Genomic DNA, 23,196 nt, shown 5'->3' with positions numbered 1-23,196 from the left:
TTTGCAGCTTTCATTCATTCATACATACATGAACTTGTAGTATTATAGAAATATCATTGCATTTTCTTTAAATTCATTTTTGTTTTGTTGTGCTCTTTTAAACTTCTTTTTACATGGAGATATCCTGCTTTCTGTTATATGTATGGATTCCTTTGATCCTGTGTATTCTTTAAAGTTTTCACTTTGATGATTAGATGATGTAAAAAGAGATGAAAATCATATTGTAAATAAATTTATTTCTACTTTAGCTTGCCTTATTTTCCTTGGAAATTACAATATACTGATTTTAAAAGTTCTTGTTAAATAAAATATTACTTATTTGAAAAAATTTAATTTTAATATTATTATTACAAAATGCGTTATGAATTTTTATAATATTTTTATCAAATTAAACCATACAAACTATATATATATATATATATATATATATATATATATATATATATATATATATATATATATATATATATATATATATATATATATATATATATATATATATATAAGTTGCTGTTCTAAGATTATTCACTGAAATAGTTGGCTATAGAAGATTTTTTGTTGTAGATGGTCAGACTGAATTTACTAGACTAATGTGACTACTAAAATCTTTCAGTATTTCCAGTCCTTTAAATATATTGGCTATGGCCTCTCCCCCCGACCCTTTAAAAAAAACGTATAAATCTTGAACAACCTATTTTTCTTGATTATACCAAATAGTAAATTTACCTCCTCTAAAGGAGAAGTAATATAATATAACCCATTATATATAATGCTATTTTTATGCCATTTAGGAGAAGATTTTAGTCAATTTATCATGTTAGCCTGTATTCCTCAATTCTATTTTCCTACTCTGTTTACTTCTCATTTTTGGTTAATATTTTGCTTCCATAGAATGTTCATACAATTGGCAGGTATTTCTCATTTTGGACAGTTTGTATGGGCCTTCATCAGAAATTTATTTTTATAATGTTGTAATGGTGATTGTTCTTAGAAAATTTTTGAAAAGAACAGAAATGACAATTGGAACATTAAGCAATAATATACTGGTTTTTATATGAAAGAGATTTGAAAGTAATCTTTTGGTGCTTTTTAATTTCTAATAAAAAGGTTTTTATTGAAGCAATTCAAGATATTAATTTAAATATTAAAAATGCTTTAAATGGGTATAATCGTTTACCAAAAAAGCATTATAGATAGTGGCAGTTTGTCCATTAAGACTGTAGAGCTATAACAACCTCCTTGAACTTCTTGTCTCTCTGAGAGCTGGATGTTCAATGAGGATGGGAAAAGGCAAGAGGAGGGGTAGAAAGGCAAGGGGGGGGCAAGAAATTAACCAACATGCAAGACACAACGATTCCACCTGCAACCCATGAATGCCCGCTGCACACACAGCTAAATGATTGATTTGAAGAAGTAAACCTCATTTCCTCTTTGAATTTAGAGATGCTCAGGCTTAATCAAAATAGGCCTGGCTTGGAACGAACAATGTTCATTATCTTATTCTCACCTAAAGGTAGTCTTCTTCCTCTCATTTTCCTTCCGTCTTTTGCTGGACGTTCGAGTTATGATTTCGATTTCTGTGAATTTGATAGAAACACATACACTTTATTATAGATGTTCTAAAAATTGTTTTATCAGTAGGATTGTTTTAAAGTAACGTATCATATGTTCTGCTTGTTAATTGCCTAAAATAAGGATATTTTGTATTTTGTTGAAAAAAGTGTTTTTATTTTATTTTGTAACCAAACTAATGATTTTCATTTCTTCGAAAAAGGGCAAAGTTTACAGTATTAATTAATTTAATTCGAAACTTTGTCATATTTTTTAAATAATTATAACAGTTTCAGAGCTTAGAAACATTCTAAAATGCGAAGAAAATTGATTTTTGCTTAGCCAGCCTAGTCAGATGGCTTTTTTTCCTTCTTTTTCTGAATTCTTGAATTTTATCTTACATGTGGAAGACGGCTTTCTAGACAAATTTCTCTGATAAAAGTTCTTTGACATATGACGCAACGTAAAGCAAAGTATGAGAAAATTTAATTCAAGATTTTAATTTTAAAGCAAGATGAATATTTTTATTATTATTTTGTAGCATCTGTGTAGAAATTAAATGTAGAAAACAAAAACTGTATTTTTAGTTAATATTTGCCCAATGATTTCGAGTCTAGATAAAGTATTAAAACTGACAATTGATTTCCTCTTTTAATTTATAATATTTGCAAATACTTTTACATATACCAAGTTATATTAAATAAAAATAAGTGTAAGAGACAAAAAAAATTTCTATTTCAAGATTTTGATGAAACTTTGCTTTTAAAATTTCCTTGAGTTTGGAAAAACTATTTTCGGGATTATTCATGACTGCACTTTTGCACACGATTACGGTAACACAAAAAAACTATTACCTAGATTAAGGAAATATGCGGACACTTCTAGTAAGAAATTTGCATATCTATATTAATTAGTTTGTATTAATTTACCTACAAGGAGACTATTTATTCGTATTTTACATGATATTCAATAAATACAAACTATATCCGTATGTAGAAATTGGATATTTGTGATAAAATCGAGGTATTTTTGATAAAATTGTTGATAAAGCTTCTACTTAATCCTTTTACGTGCTATAGGCTAGATAGATGAAATTTGACATGTCTTTCTACGAAATCTGTAGATTCCGAACAAATTGAAGACAAAAGTTTATCATGGCCCTCATCCACTCTTAACCCTTATAATGCTTTGCTTAAACGATTCAAGATTAAATTATATTTTGTTTGCCTCTTAATTGAAATATGCAAACTTTATGGGAAGTAATTATTTCCTCGTCCCCATTTAAAGGGAAACTTCACTTTTAGTTGGATAATCAATATTAGAAGGCAAATTATTGAACGCTGATTTAAATGAAAATCATTCAATTACCATAGTGACAGATAATTTATTGACTTTAATTCGATTCCTAACGTTGGACTTAATACTCCTTGCTATGAACAAGTCAGAAGACGATCAAAGATTTTTTTTAAAAAATTAGATGCCGATGTACATACATATAAATAGTGTAACATTAATAAATGCGCAATTTTTTCTAAAGATGCGAATTAAGGTAAAATTCTTCTCTCTTTTATAAATATTTAATTTGATTATTGTTTTCAGAAATTTTAGTACCTTGGAAATTTTTAATTATACTTATAAATTTGTATTAGTGACTTTAAATTTGTAATAATAAAAATTCTTCATTAAAGTTTCGATAATATATTTTTTCACTTATATGTAGTTTTACAAAAGTCTCTTGAAAGATGTATAAACCGTGTTTTATTGTATTTTACTCATTATTTGTCTCATATGTTATTTCTTTTTGCACATATTCACTGTTTCTGTATTTATTGTTCTTTAAAAGACATTTCTTTATGCTGCCTTTTATCTTAATGCCATTTAATTTTAATTATTTAAAATAATTGTCAGAATATTAATATCTTTTGTGTTCTCATTTAAAAAAGCATTATACTGCGAATGCATTTGTATTCTAATTTTCTTTTAGATAAAACAGAAATGATGTCATTTTACGTGGATGTTGATAAAATAATTAAATGACGTAAATCGTCAATTTTTAAACAGTATTTAGGTGATTAAATTCTTAGCAATCATGGTATTTTTAAATGATATTTTAAATTTTGTATCTATATTCAGATTTTTTAAAATTCTCTTATCAACCTTTTCATGAGATTAGATTTTGATGCTTTATCACTAAACGATTCGGCTGAAAGAATCTTTTTCCTATTCTTTGTTGAAATAGTTTAATTATGAAAGAAGTGCCATAGCAGTTGGCAATAAAATAGCTGGAAATTATTTTTCTTTTGAGAATACCTATTGTATATAAATATCATAACAGACATTGTCCCTTTTGTATATTGTCAAAAATTATAAAATTGTAGGATTTTCTGAGGATAAGATGTGTGCCATTAACAGCGTTACTCGTGTAAAAGTTCATTACTAAATTATTAGTTATTTAGAATTCCAAAGGCAGTATAAATCTAGCCTTATTAAAAAAAGAAAAAGTTTAGACATATTTATGTAATGATATTTCTTAATCTAGTTTTAATCTAAATTAATTTTCTATTTTTTTAAAATCTGAAATTAGCCCATATTACTTTATTCTAAAAGGTTCTCTTATTTCCTGATCCAAATTTCACTTTTTATTTAAATATTTCTAACACACGCTCCAAAAAATTGTTCAACTCTGTAACTCTTATTCTTATTTTCCTTAATAAAATTTAAAAAAAAATGGAAGTGGAAGAAAAATTAGGAAATTAGAAGTGGTTTGGCAGAAAACAAGAAATAATAAATTTCTTGTTTTCCTCCATATCATTTCTAGTAATTCTTTAATAAATAAATATTACATTGTAAACATACCTAGTAAACTTGATATTTACAAAAATCATTTTTTTTGCAGCCATCAAATAAATATTTCTTAGTAAGAAAAGGGAAACATATTTATAAAAAAATCTTCATTCGGCAAAGGAGCAAAGATAAGCTCTTAATTGTAGATATCTTTCAAAGAGTTATGAGTATACTTGGTGCGAGAGGATATTATGTGAACTGTTATTACTTATGGATTGATGATCTGGAGCAATAGTCCTCAAAACATACGTCACAAACCCTGTAGGATTTGTGACGTATGTTTTGAGGACTACTACTACTACCCTGTCGGATTTGCGAAAAGTTTTTTGGATAAATTAAAGAACTTTATTTGTTAATAAAAAAAGATAAAGCTTTTCCTTATCAAGGGCAGATACAGGTAAAATATATACCTTCTATATAATTAAAATAACAAGACGAAAAAAGTAAAATAATTAGGAGAAGCAATCACCCAGCCTAAGCACTGGTTTGATTTCGCCTCTATTTTTTTAATGAAAGTTCATAATATCTATATATGCCATCAAGAGTTATCTGCCATTCCTTACTCATTAGTTTTGAGAGAAATCTAAGGAAAAAGAAACACTATAGGATTTCAAGGCTCAATTGAAGCAATTGTATTAAATTGTCTATTTTTCTATTAAATTGTTTATTTCATTACTGTTATTTATTAGCTGCTATCTATACTTTTTTCATGTGACAGCACTTTCACGCGATATTTCCATTTTGATTGCCCGTTACAAAAATCTTCTTATTTTAATTATATTTACTTTCTTTTATATTTTTGGGAATATTTTAGAATCAGTATGCAAAATAGAAGGAAGCACATTCATTTACTTTCAAAAACCCAGAATGGCTTTGATAAAATTCTTACCAAAGCTGGAATATTTACATGATATATTTTTAGATATGAATTATGTAAACAATAGCATTTATTTATGAGTTGAAAGATTGAACATAATCCCTAAAAAAACTAAAAATTTGAGAATCAAAATGTGGTAAAAGTGGAGCAATTACCATTATTCGTTGAGAGTTATTAAGTAAATAATATTAGAAGGGTTTGCGTTAAGGTTTCTATATTAAAATAAATTTAGGTACAATAAAATAATCACTCATCACAAACAAATGTAGGGATATGGACTTAGAGCAATATTTAGCAGGGGAAAAAAAAGCGAATATCAAAGATTTTAATTGAAATCTTTGATAATCTTTAATCGATATAATCTTTTAATCGATATTTAATAGCACATCAGTTGTGTTTTTGTGATGATTGATAACTTTGTAATAATTTAACCAGACATTTGGATTAAATACTTTTTTATACAATGTGCATATTTTTTTTTCAAAATTAGTGCACAATTCTTAGAAACAGTTTAGACAGACAGATATTTAGACACAATTCTTAGAGACATTAGTTTTTATTTACAGCAATTTTCTTTACACATACATAAAAGCAAATATTATTTTATGGTCATCAACCTTCCTGTTGGAAGTGGTTCATGATGTTCCATTTGGTATTTTGATGTTCCATCGAAAAGTATCCTTTTTTCATTCTTAAAGTCTTTGTTCTTGTTTGTGCATATTAACAAAAGATACAATTTCTAAAGTCTTTGAAACATCCATAATCGCAAGATTTCATACGATAATGGAAATATACTCCAGGGCAGCCATTATCGCTGCACCTAAGGTGAATCCTGCAAACCGTTCAATATGAGGAGATTCTTTCAAGCTCCTCCGTCTTAACAAGTCACAGAAAGTCAGATACAAAAGAGAGCCACAAACAATAGCCTTGGACACTCCACTGACTATGGACGGTATGTCATTTATATTTTGTTCATTAAACATAGAGAGACTAATGCCGAAAGGCGACATGAGAGACATGACCGCAACATATACCACCACCGGCATGTAATGCTCTTTCTGAGCAACGCCCACCCATCCAATAATGAAAACCAGAATGGATTGTTGAAAACAGGTCACTAAGAGGGTTGTCCATGGTGACGATTGTGTCAGAAGTCCAATGGTTGCCCCCTGAATTAGGGCGTAAAGCGACAACGCAATTACTAATAAGACATTGCTGGTAGAAGTGGTCACAGGTGATGATAAGTCTTGGAGCCGCCGTACAAATGTGACGTTACCGTTGTTAGCAATGACCACCGGCGCTGCTAGAACTGGAACTGTTTCGTTGGGTCTTGGGTCAGCCATATTTGTGACACTGCCGTAATTAGGCACTGGCTGTGCCAATATGGATGATTGAAGAAGATTCGCAGTGCTTGCAGTTTGCTCTGACAACCTGTAAGATGCAAATAAAATTAGTATGAGACCATGAAAATCATATATATTCAATTTAACTCCAAAATTTAAAATAATACATCTGTATATGAAGTCGCGAACGTACGTGTCACAGAAATTGGTATTGCATGTTTATTAACGAATGGCAACCGCCAAATTTAAACAAATCATCGTACTATCATTTGGGACCTCCATTGAACACTTTCACAATTAAACTAGAATTGACGCTTCACTTAATTAATTAATGGAAATGTTCGGAATATCATTGGAATATTAATTAATGGAATGGTCAATCAATAAAATATTATTGGAAATGGTCTTAAGAGGATTATGTCACCAAAACCTTTATTCAGTAAGAGGAAAGAAAGTTTCTGGCGTCAAAAATAAGTTTCATCCAGCGCGAAAATACCATTGAAAATCTCCATGTTTGTGAAGGAAAGAAAATCATCTATGTTTTATAATTTTCTCAGAATAGAGAAACTTAGTTCCTGAATGAATAGTATAGATTCGTAAAAGAAGGCCTTTGTATTGTATGAGAATCTGTTGGTACTCTACAAGACAGAACATTAGACCTAGAGTTACATAATTCAGTACAGATGAAAATTTGCATCCCAAAGCGATTTCTTGAAAATAGATATTTAGAATTTTGAATAATTAAAAATTGAATGAAATTTTACTTTTTGGCATTAATCAAATATCTAATTATTATAGTATAAATTTTATTTTTACACCATTTTAAAATTTAAAATGTTATCTTTTTATTGATACTGCTTTCATCACAATGCATTTATCCTCATAAAATTTGCTACTTTTTTAAAAAGTATTTTTTGCATGATTTTTTAGTAACAGATTTCACTACTATGAAATTCAAACCGTTTTCTTTGTTTAAAACATTTAATGGCATGATTTATTTTAAAATGTTAAAAATTAAGAGAGTAAGAGATTATATGAGGAATCAGATAGTGAGATTACAATATAACAAAAGACAATGAGCAATTTGAAATACATTATCCATATGTTCCTTTTTTGGTTGGGAAATCATGACCACTTTAATAAGTTCCTCGTTATTTATTTCATTAAAAACAAACGCGACCAATACAATTAGTTGGTCGCCAAAAATGACTGCTTAACCATGCAAAAATATCAAACAAAAAACAAACAAATTTGTTCATTATTTACTATCGCGATTCAAGATAATCTGTTTATAAAAAAAAATTAGATTACCCAGAAAGATCTGAATTATTTTGACTTTGCCTCTTCTCGCGGCCAAACATGGTCTGTTCAGGTTTCTCGGCCTTGAAAGTTCTGCTGCATTCAGTGTGTCTTTTGGCGCAGCTGCAGAATCTTCTGACTCTGTGGTCGGTACTCGATTGCTTCCTCTTGCAGTGGTAAAGAATGTAATGCAGAGCCTCCTCCACAGCGAACGTGGCGAAGAAGCCACACAGGACCACAAATTCAGGAATGGGAAACTCCTCTTGATGATGCTCTTCGTGGGCTGTTCCATCTGTGGTGTTCTCTGTGATAAAAATGAATGTTTAGTATTTTTTTAGACAATCAACGAAAGGAAGAAGTTCTTAAAAAATGCAGTCTGCTATACATAGCAATTGATATTTGTTAAAGCATACTTCCTTAGATCCTTAGATAGGCAACTAACAAATCTCATAAAAGATTTTTTTCTTCTCTCTTTCTCTTTTTTAATAATAAGGGGCAAAATACACCCCTTTCTGATTATTTTCTATACTTTCTTTTAATCTTTCTACATCTACTATTTTTTCCTTTTTGAACATAAAATACAATTAAGCACTGAGTCAAAGTCTATAAAGGTCTTTTTATTTTTTCGTATATGAAGTATTGTGAAAATGCTGCAATCGTCAAATTATTTGCATGTGAGATCTTAACGAATCACCACGCTTTAAACCACCATGAATTTTGGCATTATGTCTGTTTATCTGTCCGACTCATTGTCACAAACATAATTCAAAAACGCTTTGAAGTAGATGGATAAAATTTGGTATAGTGTCTTTATACCAAAGTTATACATTTCTATCAAATTTTCAGAAAAATACGTTAGATGGAAGTCTGTCTGTCCGACTCCAATATAAGTTAACAACAAAACTAAAAGAGCTAATTTGATAAGAATCGGTACACAAATTTAACATCTATAGCGTAGACAAGAATCGAATTTTTAGTCAAATGTAGCAAGGCATTGAACGTCTTTCGATATGTATCTTCAAAAGCATGTAAAAGCGATAGCTCAAAATTGTAATAACTTTAATATGTAAATTTTTAGTATGTATATTTATAACTGCAATTGTAACAGTTAAGTTACTGTAGTAGTTAAATTTTGGTTTCATTTGTGCAAGTTTGAGATTCGAACTCGCAACCTTAGGGTTCATAGCCGAGTAACAAAGCCACTAGACAAAAGTGTACACTCTTCTTCGGAAGTTGTTAACTGGCTTATAATGTTACCACCACAACAGCCCCCCACCAGTGTGTCGGTAGAGTTTATCGCGCCAGTTATGGCGAGCGACGAACGTGATTATCGCGCCAGGCGTTATGGCGAGCGACGAACGTTGATATCGTGCCAAGTGTTATGGCAGGCGACGGCGAGCGTGTGTGAGTGGTTGCTGCCGGTAGATGGAGCCACGACAGCAGAACGAAGGATGCGGTTGTTCAGAACCAGGGTCACCAATGTGCAGGTTGAGGTTCGAATTCGCAAAGTTAGGGTTCATAGCCGAGTAACAAAGCCACTAGACAAAAGTGTACACTCTTCTCCGGAAGTTGTTAAGTGGCTTATAATGTTACCACCACACATTCATTTGGGAAAACGAGTTCTAAAACCCAGCTTTGATTTTTTGGATATTATTAACCTTATGTCAGCGATTGATCGCCAAAAAACTCGCCAAGAATCACACGATAGACCATTAAAAGTGCTAAATATTTTGTAGCTATTCTACACTAATGGTATGCAAGGCGTTCTCTGCCTTTTCCAAGGTCCACAACTTTTTGCGGGGATTGGGTACAAGACATTTATTACAGCGTTTACAAGAAATTTTTGGAAAGACCACTGCCGCTGGTCTTTTAACAATCAGAACTCTATTAAAAAGGTGGTCGGATTGGACTCCATTGAAAATGACAGGCAGAAGAAAGGGAAATAAAAATGATCATTAATAAAGTTTAAGAGTCCGATATAGGCCGGTATAGCCTGGTTGGTAGAGCGTCGGATTCGCGTCCCTTAGGTTGCGAGTTCGAACCCCACCGGTCGAAGATTTCCCTCGTGCTTGGTTGGTGGCTGATGCGCATTAAATCTGTCGTGGTCACAAAGTCTTCCATGTCGAGAGTAATACCACTGGGGGTACTGGATCAGGGGTGATCGTTCTCTGATTCAGGTCTAAATTACGATCTGTGAATGAAATGCGTGAGTGAAGGCCGCCCCGTAAAAAGGGTTGTGACATGTGTGTGTGTAGCTAAGTCGTTCTCTTGGCCCTAGATGGCGCTACTATAGAAACAAGAGGCCTTCCCCCCTGAGGCTTAAATCGGCTGTCTTCGAATAGCTTGCTTGTTCATGGCAAGTGCCATAAGAAACAACAACCAGAGTCCGATTGTTACTATTCTGTTGTGTAAAAAGGAATCCAAGCATAAGCTCTCTGTGACTGACGAAAAATTGTTGATGAATCAACAGTCTTTCAAAAATATATAGAAATTGTAATTTATTTAGTGGACTAATATATTTAATTGGTATTTATTTATTATATATATTTTATACAGAGTATTTGTACTTGCAATCTAATTTAATGGGTTATAATTTTCCAAAACATATAATTTTGGAAATACCTATCTCTAAAATTATAAAATGTGAAAAACTTCCGAAAAGGATAATAGATAGATAGTTTGCCGGTGCGTCATAGTAGGGGTGAAAAATTAACAAAAAAAAATATAGCTCGTAGGGAGAGGGGGCATACTTTAGCAGTTCTGCTAAAGGAACAGAATCACTTCATTGCACCCCTATTAACAATCGGATTTTAATCGACCGATGAATACCTCCCCATTTTTTTAATTAATGTGATTTAATAAGGCATAGACTCGTGAAGCTAACTGCAATAAGTAAATTCTTCAGCTAACCCATTTGGAATGAAAAATAATTTTTGCTGTTTATATCTCAAATGGGAACTTTGGTAAATTGAAATTTTGGTGACTTCTATTTTGGACGCTCTTTATCGATACCAAACAAAATTCGCATCTTTAATATGAAAGAAAATCAGAAGTATGCATATCAACTTAAAGCATGTCTCCTAATAATAATTTCATTTTGATGAATTCTCAGTAAATTATAATTATTTTTTGTATATTTAAAATACTGAATATTTAATAAACGATTAGTTAATGAAAAATTAATTATTAATTTCAAAAAGCAGAAATAGCAATGACACTTTGTTATTAAAAATATTTATGATCATGAAGAAATGTATAAAAGAACCCGAGTAAAATTGCTGTAAGAAAATAGACAAAACAAATAATGAAGAAAAAAGGCACAATATAATTCTTGAAAAACAACTAATCAGTAAATAGATCAATAATATGAAAAAAAAATGCAAAATAGATTAAAATACATCAAATTCATGAACTAAATGTGTGAAAACTTACTAAACAGTACTTATTAGAAAGAAACATAATAGGTAGTCAGGATTTCACGTCCGAGAGGGATGAGTTTATTTTTATTTGTTCGGTTTCTTTTTAAAAGTCCTTTTGACATCTTAACAATTTAGAACCATCACGGGCTGAGTATCCAAGACTTTGGTTGGAATTAAAAAAATAATGTACTTTTCATTTCTGACCATTCATTATTTAAGTTCATTGGATATTTATGGCAGGTAATTTGAAAATAATACCGAATTAATTTTCAGAATTTGTGCATTAATTTGGAAAGCATAAGTGAAGAATATAATTTTTCTCTTGTAAATAATAAATAAACTCTATAAAATAAAGCTGTTTCATGAATGGATTTTTTGCTAAATGTATCATTGTAAATGAACAACTGTACATTATTCGTTAAATACGATTAAGTGATTAAGTTTGATTCATCCTAGTTGTTACTAAACCGTGAATGCATAAAAGTCATCAGGAGGTACGACGTAATTATATTAGAAACGAATTTGCTGCATGCATTGTAATCCCAATGATTATATGTATAAGCTTGTGATTATAAATGGTAACAGGATTTACCATAGCACCCATTCATTCGGGATATAAATAATGATGTTACACAAGGAATTCAATAAAATCTGTTCTCATTGTCATTACTTTGGAACGCCAACAGAAACGCTATGAAAGCGAGGTTCATCTCTGCTAATAATAAAGTTAAATGTGTATGTTGGCGCACATTTGGCGATCTACGTCTACCAAATGTGGCACAAGATGGAAATGTGCACTTCAGATTGAATTTTTTTTGGAAATTTTAATTAGAATTTTCATTAATTAAAAATTAATCTTAATTTTGGAATGTTGCAGCAATAATTTCCAAAAATAGTATTGCACAAAAACAAATTTAACACCAATTCAAAATTTAAAAATTTACCTTTCTAATGATAACAATTTAATAGTCGTGCAAATTTTTATTTTATTTTTAAGCTACTAATTTCTTATAATAGATTACATTGCCCTGAACCTCAAATCGTTTTTACTGTTTCAGTAACTATCTTATCTTGTGTTTTTTTCCATTGTTGAAAATTAAAAAAAGAAAGATTTTATTTGCGGATAAAAAATTGAAATTACACTATCTCGAAATTTATAAGGTAAATAAACCACATTTACATTTTTAAAAGCGTCTATGATGTCAGGGGACTGGTCTCCATTAGAAAGGTTCATGTACACAATAAATAGAACTTAAGTAAGACAATTAAAATAAGAAGGCTTTAACGTCTGACAATTTGGCAGAATTATGGACATGAAGTTACATATAAATGATTTATCTGAAATCAAATGTAATTAATATTCCCGGCGAGTTAACTGGTCACCAGAGGTCACTCGTACTTAATAAAATAACCACACTCTATTTTATTAAATCGCCTGTATCTTCTTTAGTGAGGGAAATCAAAAAATAATCATACAGTGTGAGAAAACTGTTAAAAATATATATAAAAAATCATTAATTTAGCAATAAAAACATCGATGCATTTGGAATGGGAATAAGAATATAAAGCGCACAATACTTGTTTGTTTGTTTATAACTTCTAACTTTGATGCACCACAAAAACCATTAGAAATCAACAACTAATTTTCATTTGACGCATTTATCATCGGTTCTTTACTACCCACATTGAATTTCTGGAGCCGGATTCATCACTTGTGGTGCCAAGAAAGTCACAGGTTTGTGTGCCTAAACTGTCTACTATAACTCGCAGCGAGGAAAATATCAGATACCTTATAGAAATCGAAAAAAAGATTTATATTTTCAAAATAAATTACTTTCTACTTTAAGCTGGGGTGCAGTAAACAATATTCCAGTTAAGAATCTCAGTCGACGGCTTGCGAACATCATTTTTACTTTTGTGACAATTGCTTGCTAATGTGTTTTGCGCATCTGTGTCAAATGTATCACGATGTACGTGACACCTCTTTCTATCTCAAGTGGTTAAGTCCTGTAGGGATTCTAAAGCAGTGCAGTTTCGTTCCTCATATCTTTCACCCTCAGTTTTTCTAATTTGTAAGTAATTTTGAGTAAAATGAAATGACTTTTTTTAAAACATACTCAGAGAGAACACACACACACACACACACACACACATATGTATTTGGAAATGTCGATTCATTGTTTAAAAATTTCTGAACCATTAAACGAAATTTCATTGTTTCCTTAGAATTACACACAAGAAAATCTAATTTTGCAAACCAAAAGAAATTTTGATAAATATATTTTAGTAATTTTACAACACTGAAATAATTTTTGGCTATGTTAATGTCATCTGTATTGCCTATATCTGGACATTCAAGATTACTCCATATTACTCAGACGGATTGTTAGTCATCCAAAATCCACTATCAATACAAAAAAAAAAAAAAAAATGCCTTGTCTGAATTTGTGCAATGGGGACTTTAAGATTGGATATCAAATCCCGTGTGAATATATTGTTCATTTTTACTTCGATTGGGTGCTAATTGAACATGGGAGGAAAATGAATCTTGAGATAGATGGAGGGGGGGATTTACAGTATGTCTTTTGCAAATTGTTTACCTAGGTGGTTAAAGTGAACATGCACGGAGTGATTATGTTTGGGTGAAAAATGCTGCCTGCCTCTTCATTAGTGCAATATGAAATTATCTTGAATATGAGATGAGTGTGTAAAGAGATTTGCCCCTCATACTCACGTGTATGCTCTTTGTGATGATCCCTTTCGTATTCTTCGAATTGTTGTCGAGATTCTGGCATGAGGATGAGGAGACAGACGGACATGAAGACTCCTCCGCCCATGTGTAAGAAGAAGGAGAGGACACGATTCCTCTGGCTGGCTGCATGGCTGCTTCCAGTCAGGCGTCCAATCACCCGCAAGGCAATGAAAGGAATGAGGCCGACCAAGAAGTTGCACATCAATAGAATCAAAAGAGTGAAAAGCTGCACGTAGAAATTTTTCATATTGGAATCATCAACTGTAAATAAATAAAATAAATTATTATCAGAAAATATTTCATTTTTATTATCGAATTATATATAAAATAAATTATTATAATGGGAAATTATACTATAATAATGAGACCTATATGTCTGTTTTTTCGCCATTTGTAAATTAAATAGTTAAAGGATGAGGAATCGAATAAAATATGAAAAGTTCTAAATAAATGTAATTTAATAATTTAATCAAATTATTACAATTCTAATTTATTATTTTGTGGCGGATTGAGATTCGCGAGGATAGAACCTGGGACCTTGTGGTTCGCAGCCCAGTAACATGACCACGATACAAAAGCAACTGCTCGGGTAGCGTAGTTGTTAATTGGCTTATAAGCTATTCACCACAATTTCTTGGGAAAAAATATTTTAATTTTTTTCCCTTGCTCTCATTTTTAATCAAATATTTCATGACATTTGAAAGAATAAGTGTTGGTAAAAGATCCCGTAATTTTATAATTCTCGTAGATACAAAGTCTTTAAATACAAAATTTTTGTAATTTTAGATACAAAATGCATCTTTTTTTTTTTTTTTTGAATGATTTCCGTACTACTACAATGAATAATTTTTTTCACATAGCAAGAAAATCTGCATACATCATGCTCATTTAAAAGGCCCATATTGTAAAATCAAATTTTGAAGCTTATGTCAAACCTCCGAAAAACTTAGACCTCTGATTCTAAAACTGATGTCAAAACATCAAAATTCTTTTATTAATGTAAAATAAAATTTCTGAAACATAGAAAATATACTTAAATCTTAAAAATTATTTAATATATTCAATACAACTTTATGCGAGATGTACAAGAAATGACTGCGTATATTTTTAACTGTAATTCAAATAGTTTTATTGTATTAAGTATTTGAACATTGATACCACAAAGATGAATAGGGAAATATTTCGAAAGAATGACACTATCTATATATTGGCAAACTAATTCAATAAATGATAAAAAGCATTTGGGTAAAAAACAAATAAACAAACACTTGAATTTTTTTTTCAATAGAGGAACTACAGAAAATCGCATCCTCCACATATACTGATAAAACACTTTCTTCAAGTATCACTTACCTAAATCAGCAAAGGTGATAATAAAACACTCTTTCCTCACATATCTTCAAGAATATGTAGTCAAAACTTCTCACTTTGCGCAGGTAGAATCTGTAGAAAAAAGACAGGTATTGTCACAGTAGCCTATTTCAGTTTCATTTATTCAATAATACAATTCATTTGCCTTTCGTGCCGGCGTCCTGTTATAAGGGTAGCGCGTTTTCCCCGTCATCTGGGCGTCCCGGGTTCGAGTCCCGGTTTGGGCAGTGTTGTTCTTCCTGTTCTATCTATGAGGTGTGTGAATGTTCCCTCCTGTAAAAGGGGGTTGTGCAAGCGAATGAGTGATGCGTGAGTAGTCAAGTCGTACTCTTGCCCCAAGTTGGCTCTACAATAAAAACAAGAGGCGCTCCCCTTGAGGCTTAAATCGGCTGTCTTCGAACAGCGGGCTTATCCGTGGCAAGTGCTTAAGAAACAACAACATTTGCCTTTCGTAGTTTAGTGCCGCTAGAGGAATTTTGGAAATATTGATTCCCAAATATTTATCTAGAGTATTTCATATAATGTCATAGTTAAACGTAAAATACGATGTGCAATATATAGTAACTGTAAATAAACGTAGAGTGATAAATGCTTTTTAGAATACACCAGGCATTCTTGAAAAAAAATGTGTCATTTCAGAACTATACCAAGAACAATATTTTTTTTTTTCAAAATTTACACCTACAAGTGAATAATATTAAAAGAGAAGACCAAAATTGTTTCCAGATATACATGTATACATGTAACACACGCTCTAAAATACATCTTTTTAATATTTCTAGGCTAATTTTGGTTCACCCAACTGTCTCTAAAATACAAAGTCAAAAGTTCACCAAAATTGTCACGTATTTAAAACAAATTACTAAATAATGATTATTAAAGAGATAAAAATGCCTCGCGGTCACTACTCCTCCCCCCCTTCAAATAATAATTGGACAGATTTGAAAACTCAGTAAGATGCTATGAAACTATGTCATTAATGTGCATTCGGTTCGAAAATGTGAAAAGACTCGATAAAGCTCAGAAACAGAATGAAAGAACGAAGGAAAAAAAAATTCTAAGAACTTTCATGTAAATATTGTAAGATTTACATAAAATGGAAACTAGTCAATTAAATAACATATGAAGCTTACTTGCTTAGAGTCATATAGTCATGTATATATTTTAAAATCAGATGCCAACAATTTAATATTATGTATTCTATTATAGTTTAAGCATATAAAAAGAGTGATTATTTTAAAGAATTAACTCGTTCCTGTGCAGCAACGTTCCAAAGACATTTGTTGGTACAGCATAGTGTTTGAATTTCCACTCTGCCATTTTATCGCGTTTTCAAAGTATATAAAAAAATTATTTCATTATTTTTTTCAAATTTTTTTTATTATTACTTTTAATAAAAATTAAATTAAGAAATTATCAAACAAAATTTTTTATTATTACAAATTTTTTGTTATTACTTACTTAAAAAGTTACCCCCAAATGTAACTTTACGCCCAAATTACAACACTATGAAATGTAGGAAAAGTTATAATATTCTTATACTTACAGTGCACACTTAACACTATTCAAATACATATCTATATTGTTCTAATCTTTTTTATTAAATTCACTGAAGTCCAAGTTTTATTTGCTTCCAATAATGCCTAATTCTCGAAAGTAATCACAAAATGAGTATATTCCAAATTTAAAAAATGTGATTTTTTAAATTTCTTTCCAACTTTTTTTATTTTTGAAAAAAAAAGTCAAATTTGATTATACAGTAAAAACGGTCATTAACATAATATTTAGTTATAAACACAATCTTCAATTTCACAACTGAACGATTTCTGAAAGGGGAATAAAGATAAAAGCTTGATAAAATGTAATAATGATTCAATATTTATAATCTCAAAATAATAAGTAAAATGAAGATAAGATAACTGTACCACATCTACAAATAGCAAATTATAAATCATAAGTTAATCTAATATTGATTATTTTTCCATTACAGTTACAGTTGTATATCAGAAAAGAATTACATGAGTTAACAATTATCCTATTTTCTGTCATGTTCCTCTGTTACCGTGGACTAGTAATCTTGCTTCATACTCTTTCTGAGTTTAAATATATTATATTGTTATTGTGAAGCATATAAATAATATTTGTTACTTTCAAAGATGTTAAATCCAAGTAAAAACTTTTTTTTAAAGAAAAATTCAGTTAGGTATTTAATTTGCTCTTATTATTTTTGGATAACAAATTTTAAATGAAATGTAAGATTTGCATGTTAACGATATTTGCTTTAAGAGTCATTATAAAAAATTGATAGATTTTTTTATAGAATAATTTGAACAAAATACTAGTAGTGTTTTTTTCGGGTTTAATTAAATGATCTGCTGAATTCGACACTGCCAATAAATATCCTAGAAAAAATATACATCAGTGTAATTTCTCAATTACATGGCGGCTATTTTGCACGGATTGAATATCTTTTGAAATATTAATAATGTAAGAATCCTCCAACAGTAGGCTTAACTTCTTTGTGTAAATGCTTCCGCTTTCCCGCCGAAACTTGTAACCTGGTTACAGTTAAATCGAAAACGAAAGTTGCTAAATCGAAACGGGATTTATCATAACTACAGCAGTTTTTTTCGAACTATCAGCAGTTTCTTTTTGTAAAATTTATCTTTGAACAAAAGTAGTTTTTTTTTAGTTTGTAACAAAACGTTTCAAGGGAGTTCTATCCATTGATAAAAAAAAATAGTCTGTTGCTATTTGTTGGGGAAGTTTGTATTTGAAAAAAAATCTGAAGTATTGGTTTCAATTATTTTTCCTGTCAATGTAACAAATGAAAAAAATCACAAGTTTAGTTATAAAAAATCAATTTACTTTGTCAAGGATATTACCCTCTTTTTTCCTATCTTAGGTTAATTGATTTAAATTAAAAGGTTTTTTTTAATCGATAGATACAGAATCGATATTACAGAATTTTTCTCATGATAAGTTGTTAAGCAGACAGCAGAAACAAGTTTATTTTTATTTTTAAATAAATAAGTGTAATAAAGATAAGATAAACGTAAGATAAAAAAAATGCAAGTTTGAAAGTAATGCGATTAAAAATAACATAATTGCATTGATTACGATTTGTTATCATATTTTATCATTATTCTGATGCTGACATGATTTTCATGCTACGTGCGTGCTTATTAATGTATTGTATAATTTAATTTTAGTACAAAAATATTTTAAATACCATAAATACACTACAAAATATAGGGTGTTCATTAATTATTGTCGGGGTTTCCGTACCTCATAACTTTCGAATAAAAAATATTACTCAAAAACCGATTAAGTATTCTTAAATTACAACTCAAAGAATTTTAAAATGATATTAAAGTGTAAAGCTTGCACAATTTGCACTTTGTAGGCATTCAGCTGAAGGCGATTATGTATTAGTAAATTCGCTGAACAAATTTTGACTTTTGATAATCGTGCGGGTTCCCCGAGCCCCATATTTTACAGTTATGTTTATTCACTTTTTCTGACACATGAAAAGTGGATTCGTCACTGAAGAACCATTTCCGATGGTAATTGTCATCATCCTCAATTCGAGTCAAAATTTATTCAGCGAATTTACGAATACGTAATCGCCTTCAGCTGAATGCCTACAAAGTGCAAATTGTGCAAGCTTTACACTTTAATATCATTAATAAAATTCTTTGAGTTGTAATTTACGAATACGTAATCGGTTTTTGTGTAATATTTTTTATTCGAAAGTTATGAGGTACGGAAACCCCGACAATAATTAATGAACACCCTATATTTTTTAAAATAGTTTAATTTATTGAAGAATGCATGCTTAATTTTATATTCTGTACCTATAATTTCTAAAATATTACAATAATTTCAAAACTGTGTGAAAATTTACGATATTCTGCAATTTTAGATATAGTGTTTTGACAAATTTTAATTAACTGTTGTTAAGCAAATTAAAGAATGATTTGTAGAAAAACACAACGCAGTCACTTCTGAATAAAAATAAGCTAATAAAATATCAGAAAACATGATAAATCTTCTTCTACACAAGATAATGTTCTCAATTTCAAAGAAAATATTCTTACAAAAAACAAGCATTTTGGAGAATAGTAAAACATTAACCCTTAAATGCATATTGATGCCAATTTTCTACATCCTGTTCCTCTAAATTTTATTCAAAAACTTGAGTGTCTTCGTTTTAGAACGCACGTTGATAACCATAGAGTCTTTGGCATAGACAATAAATCATGTGTGAAAGAAAAAAGTTGACATTACTATTGGCCGGTAAATTATATCGTTTCTATTACCGAGTTCCCTATAAAGGAGCAATCTATCTAATTGTTAAAAAATTACTTATCATCTGTTGTCAGGTAAGCTATAAATGTTTGACGTTGTGTTTGAAGATAATATTAGAAACAAGTTAGATTTTTGGGAAATATGCCAAAAGTCTACATACAACTTTTTTTCAAAATAAATATACCATATTTATTTTACTATATTATTACCTGGATTTTTTTAAAATTTATTTTTTTGCGTAACCTATGACAATTTTCCTGTAACATAAGATTTTTTTAAAAAAAAATTCAAAACAAATAATCGAGCATTTAAGGGTTAAGCTTAAAATATGTTTTTTCATTACAGTGTTTCATACTTGCTTACTTCATCAGTAATGCGACATTAGTAGAAAGTTATTGTCCAGATGTGTCAACTGTACTGGAACAAGTAAAGGAAAGCGTTCATAGTTTTATTTTTTAGGACTTAATAAAACTCTATTTATAATAATACTAATTTCACAAATATATAAGCATTTTTAATGTACTTGTCAGACAAATGCAATAACATATTATAATAAAATAATAAGGTTCCTTTATTAATTTAATTATTTTTTTGTTGCTCGTTGTTATCTTATAATAGGTATAACAATTACTATGAACTGTAATCTTTTTTTGGCAGAAAAATAGCTCCAACAGTAGAAATTATATTATATTAACTTTTCATTCAGTTTCATAAAGGCAAGAAGAGTTACAGAAACAAAAAACAAAGAAAAAAATTAAAAAGCAAATCCATTGGAGCCATACGAATTAATGCTTCATATCACTTTTAAAAATCACTGGCTTTAAATTTTTTCTCTAAAAATAAGAATTGATCAATTTAGTTACACTTAAGCATATTCTTGAGTTAAAATTATAGCATCTAAAGTTATTAAAATATATTTCTCATATAGCGCATAAACTTCAAAACGAAAGAAATTCATACTTACCATTCAAAACATTCTCCCATATTTACTTTCAAGTTGTACCTAAAAAGCGCGCTTCAACAGTGCAGTCGAAGTTACACCAGATTATGATAGTTTCGTCTTATCCTACAGAATCAGAGTCCACAGCTGCGATAACCACGTGCAGAGCCGAGCACTAATGATAACAGAATCCTTGGAGTTCGATCGGCAATTTTTGGCGCAACTTTCTTGCTTAGCATCAGATACGCGGGACTTTTCGATTGCAAATTATTCAACGTATGTTTTATCTAAATTGGAAGAAACGAAAATAAATTGTGCGTAGCATGGGGATATTATACTTATTATTTTTATTTTGATATTATGTAAAAGAAGCTCTAAAGGCATTATTTGTTATTTTTTTTCCGTAGGACATATTCTCGCATACCAAGTGTATTTGTCATCATATTTAACACGTTGGCTGCCACATGATTCGCTTGTGATTCACACCTGTTATCTAATTATTGTTTAATACGTTAAGGGTTATGTCAGTTATCGATGACTGGCACTGAGCTTTCTATTCGTGCCGCGTCAGCCACTGGTGATTTGTATGAAATTTTTCGTTCAAATCCCGAAATCGCCGGTGACTGACAATATAAAATAAATATATAAAACAAAAAATACATTCTATTAATAAATTTATAAATGGCTCTTAAATATTCTTTATCAAAATATTTGAAAGAGTTTCGTTAATGTGACTTTCAGCAATATCGACATGGTGTTTAACATCAATCATTTGACCAATCGTTCTTTACAACAGATAACAAACAGAAAAAAAAGGAAGATATAATTAGATAGATGATCTGAATTATAGGCTTAAATCCGCAAAGATGCTCGTTTACAGATACAACCACTCGTTTCTATATCTATATAAAATATATACAGGGATATTAGGTATGCATCGTAAACAGGGATATATTGGAAAGCACAGTTAGAAACATATTATCAAAATCTGTAAGAACACTGAAATTTTTTTTAAATGCAGGCGATCAATAGTTTTTGCCAGGAAACTCAATATATATGTTACTGTGAAAGACCGAAACCTGGAGAATGTCGATTTTCACATGTGAATGCAAACATTCACATAGTCGCTTGCTGTATGTCCCAAATATTTGCTAAATATGCTTATTTCTCACTTACACCCACAAATATCGACATTCATCATGCACTAATGATGAATGTTGATTATGTCGGAGATTTGCATTTTCTTCTTCTTATTTCAGGTGCGATAAAACGTCACAAGGATGACTTAACTTCTTTGCCTCTTGCTGAGAGGAATGGCCAATCACGGTGAGACTAGGGGGTTCGTCATTCTGCAGAGGAGTTTTCATTGCAGGACAGACTGGAGAATCTAAATGCCATGGAAGATTTAAAAAGCAAACCGGGATTGGGATTTTTTTTTTTTTTACATGTCGCTTTAGATTCTAGCTTGAGAAGAAGGAAGAATGTTTAGTATTACTTCGATTCTTAATGATGGTAGCAGTTGTATAAATGTTATATTGGATAAATAATACTTGAATAAATGTTAATCATTAAGGCAATCCTCAATATACATTGCAAACACCTTCTAATAACGCTTAGAAAGATTTAAAAAAAATCCAATGAAAGTTTCAATAAATATGGACCACGTTTATGAATGAGAGATTTAACAAACAATCTATCTGGTGAGTATTTCAAATACACTTTTTTTCTCTAAACTGAGTTGATTAAATATAAATATATTTTTTGAAGTAAACTGAAAGAAGAATTGTCTCCAAGAAAGATTTTATAAGAAAGCAGATGGGCAGAAGTGCAGGAATATTTTTTAATAAGATAGCTTTCAGTGCCACTGTTCATATAAGATTTCATATAATGATGAATTTTTAATGTTCTAATGGAATAAAACGAACTAGGGATAAAGGTTCAGCTTCCGCATAATTTTTATCAATTGACCACGTATGTGGACCCCTTACACCCTAAATCAGATGTCATGGATTAACCCGTAACTGGATGTGAGAGTCAAAATGACTCCGCGTTGTTCATTGGCTCTGATTATCTCATGTGCTTTGTCCTTGAAAACAATAATCTCCTCAATACTTTCAAGTAGTACTTTTATCAGTATGTTGGGATTCATTTGGGAAATTTGAACACATTCATATAACCGAGTTATTCTTTTTAAAAGTTGTCGTTGTTATTTGTAGAATCATTGACTCCACATCTCTGAAACTGTGATTAAGTAAATATATAATGCACCAGTTAATTTCTACATATTTCGTATTGCAATCCGTATTGTATTCTACATTTTTTTATTAAATTTTAACAGTTATTAATGTTAATATCATCCCATAATATATAAATAAAGTAAGCTTTCATCAAAAGAATTTTTGGGTTTTTTTCTTATAATATCTTTTTAACATTTAATATTATAATATTTGGTATTTTTAATATTAATATTTTTAATATTTTTGGTAATT

General features: G+C 30.2%; 1 protein-coding gene across 1 annotated transcript; it reads right to left on the bottom strand.

Moving 5' to 3' along the window:
- Positions 1–5,799: 5,799 nt before the first annotated feature.
- LOC129961661 (uncharacterized) lies at positions 5,800–20,890 on the bottom strand. The gene is made up of 5 exons (XM_056075189.1): positions 20,732–20,890; positions 15,439–15,528; positions 14,068–14,346; positions 7,927–8,218; positions 5,800–6,703 (listed from the first exon to the last, which is right to left on the bottom strand). Exons 3-5 carry the CDS (start codon positions 14,330–14,332, stop codon positions 6,046–6,048), a joined length of 1,215 nt encoding a protein of 404 aa, XP_055931164.1. The 5' UTR covers positions 14,333–14,346; positions 15,439–15,528; positions 20,732–20,890; the 3' UTR covers positions 5,800–6,045.
- Between the last annotated feature and the right edge of the window lie 2,306 nt (positions 20,891–23,196).

Source organism: Argiope bruennichi, chromosome 2, assembly GCF_947563725.1.
Source record: "Argiope bruennichi chromosome 2, qqArgBrue1.1, whole genome shotgun sequence".
Classification (NCBI taxonomy): Eukaryota; Metazoa; Arthropoda; class Arachnida; order Araneae; family Araneidae; genus Argiope; species Argiope bruennichi.
This window is presented reverse-complemented; position numbering and strand designations above follow the sequence as displayed.

Bases quoted from the DNA above. Each gene is read 5' to 3' on its own strand.
- LOC129961661 (XM_056075189.1), bottom strand. From the start codon at position 14,332: ATGAAAAATTTCTACGTGCAGCTTTTCACTCTTTTGATTCTATTGATG. The intron at 8,219-14,067 runs GTGAGTATGAGG...TTTTTATCACAG, and splicing joins TCATCACAAAGAGCATACAC to AGAACACCACAGATGGAACA. The intron at 6,704-7,926 runs GTAATCTAATTT...TGCATCTTACAG, and splicing joins AATAATTCAGATCTTTCTGG to GTTGTCAGAGCAAACTGCAA.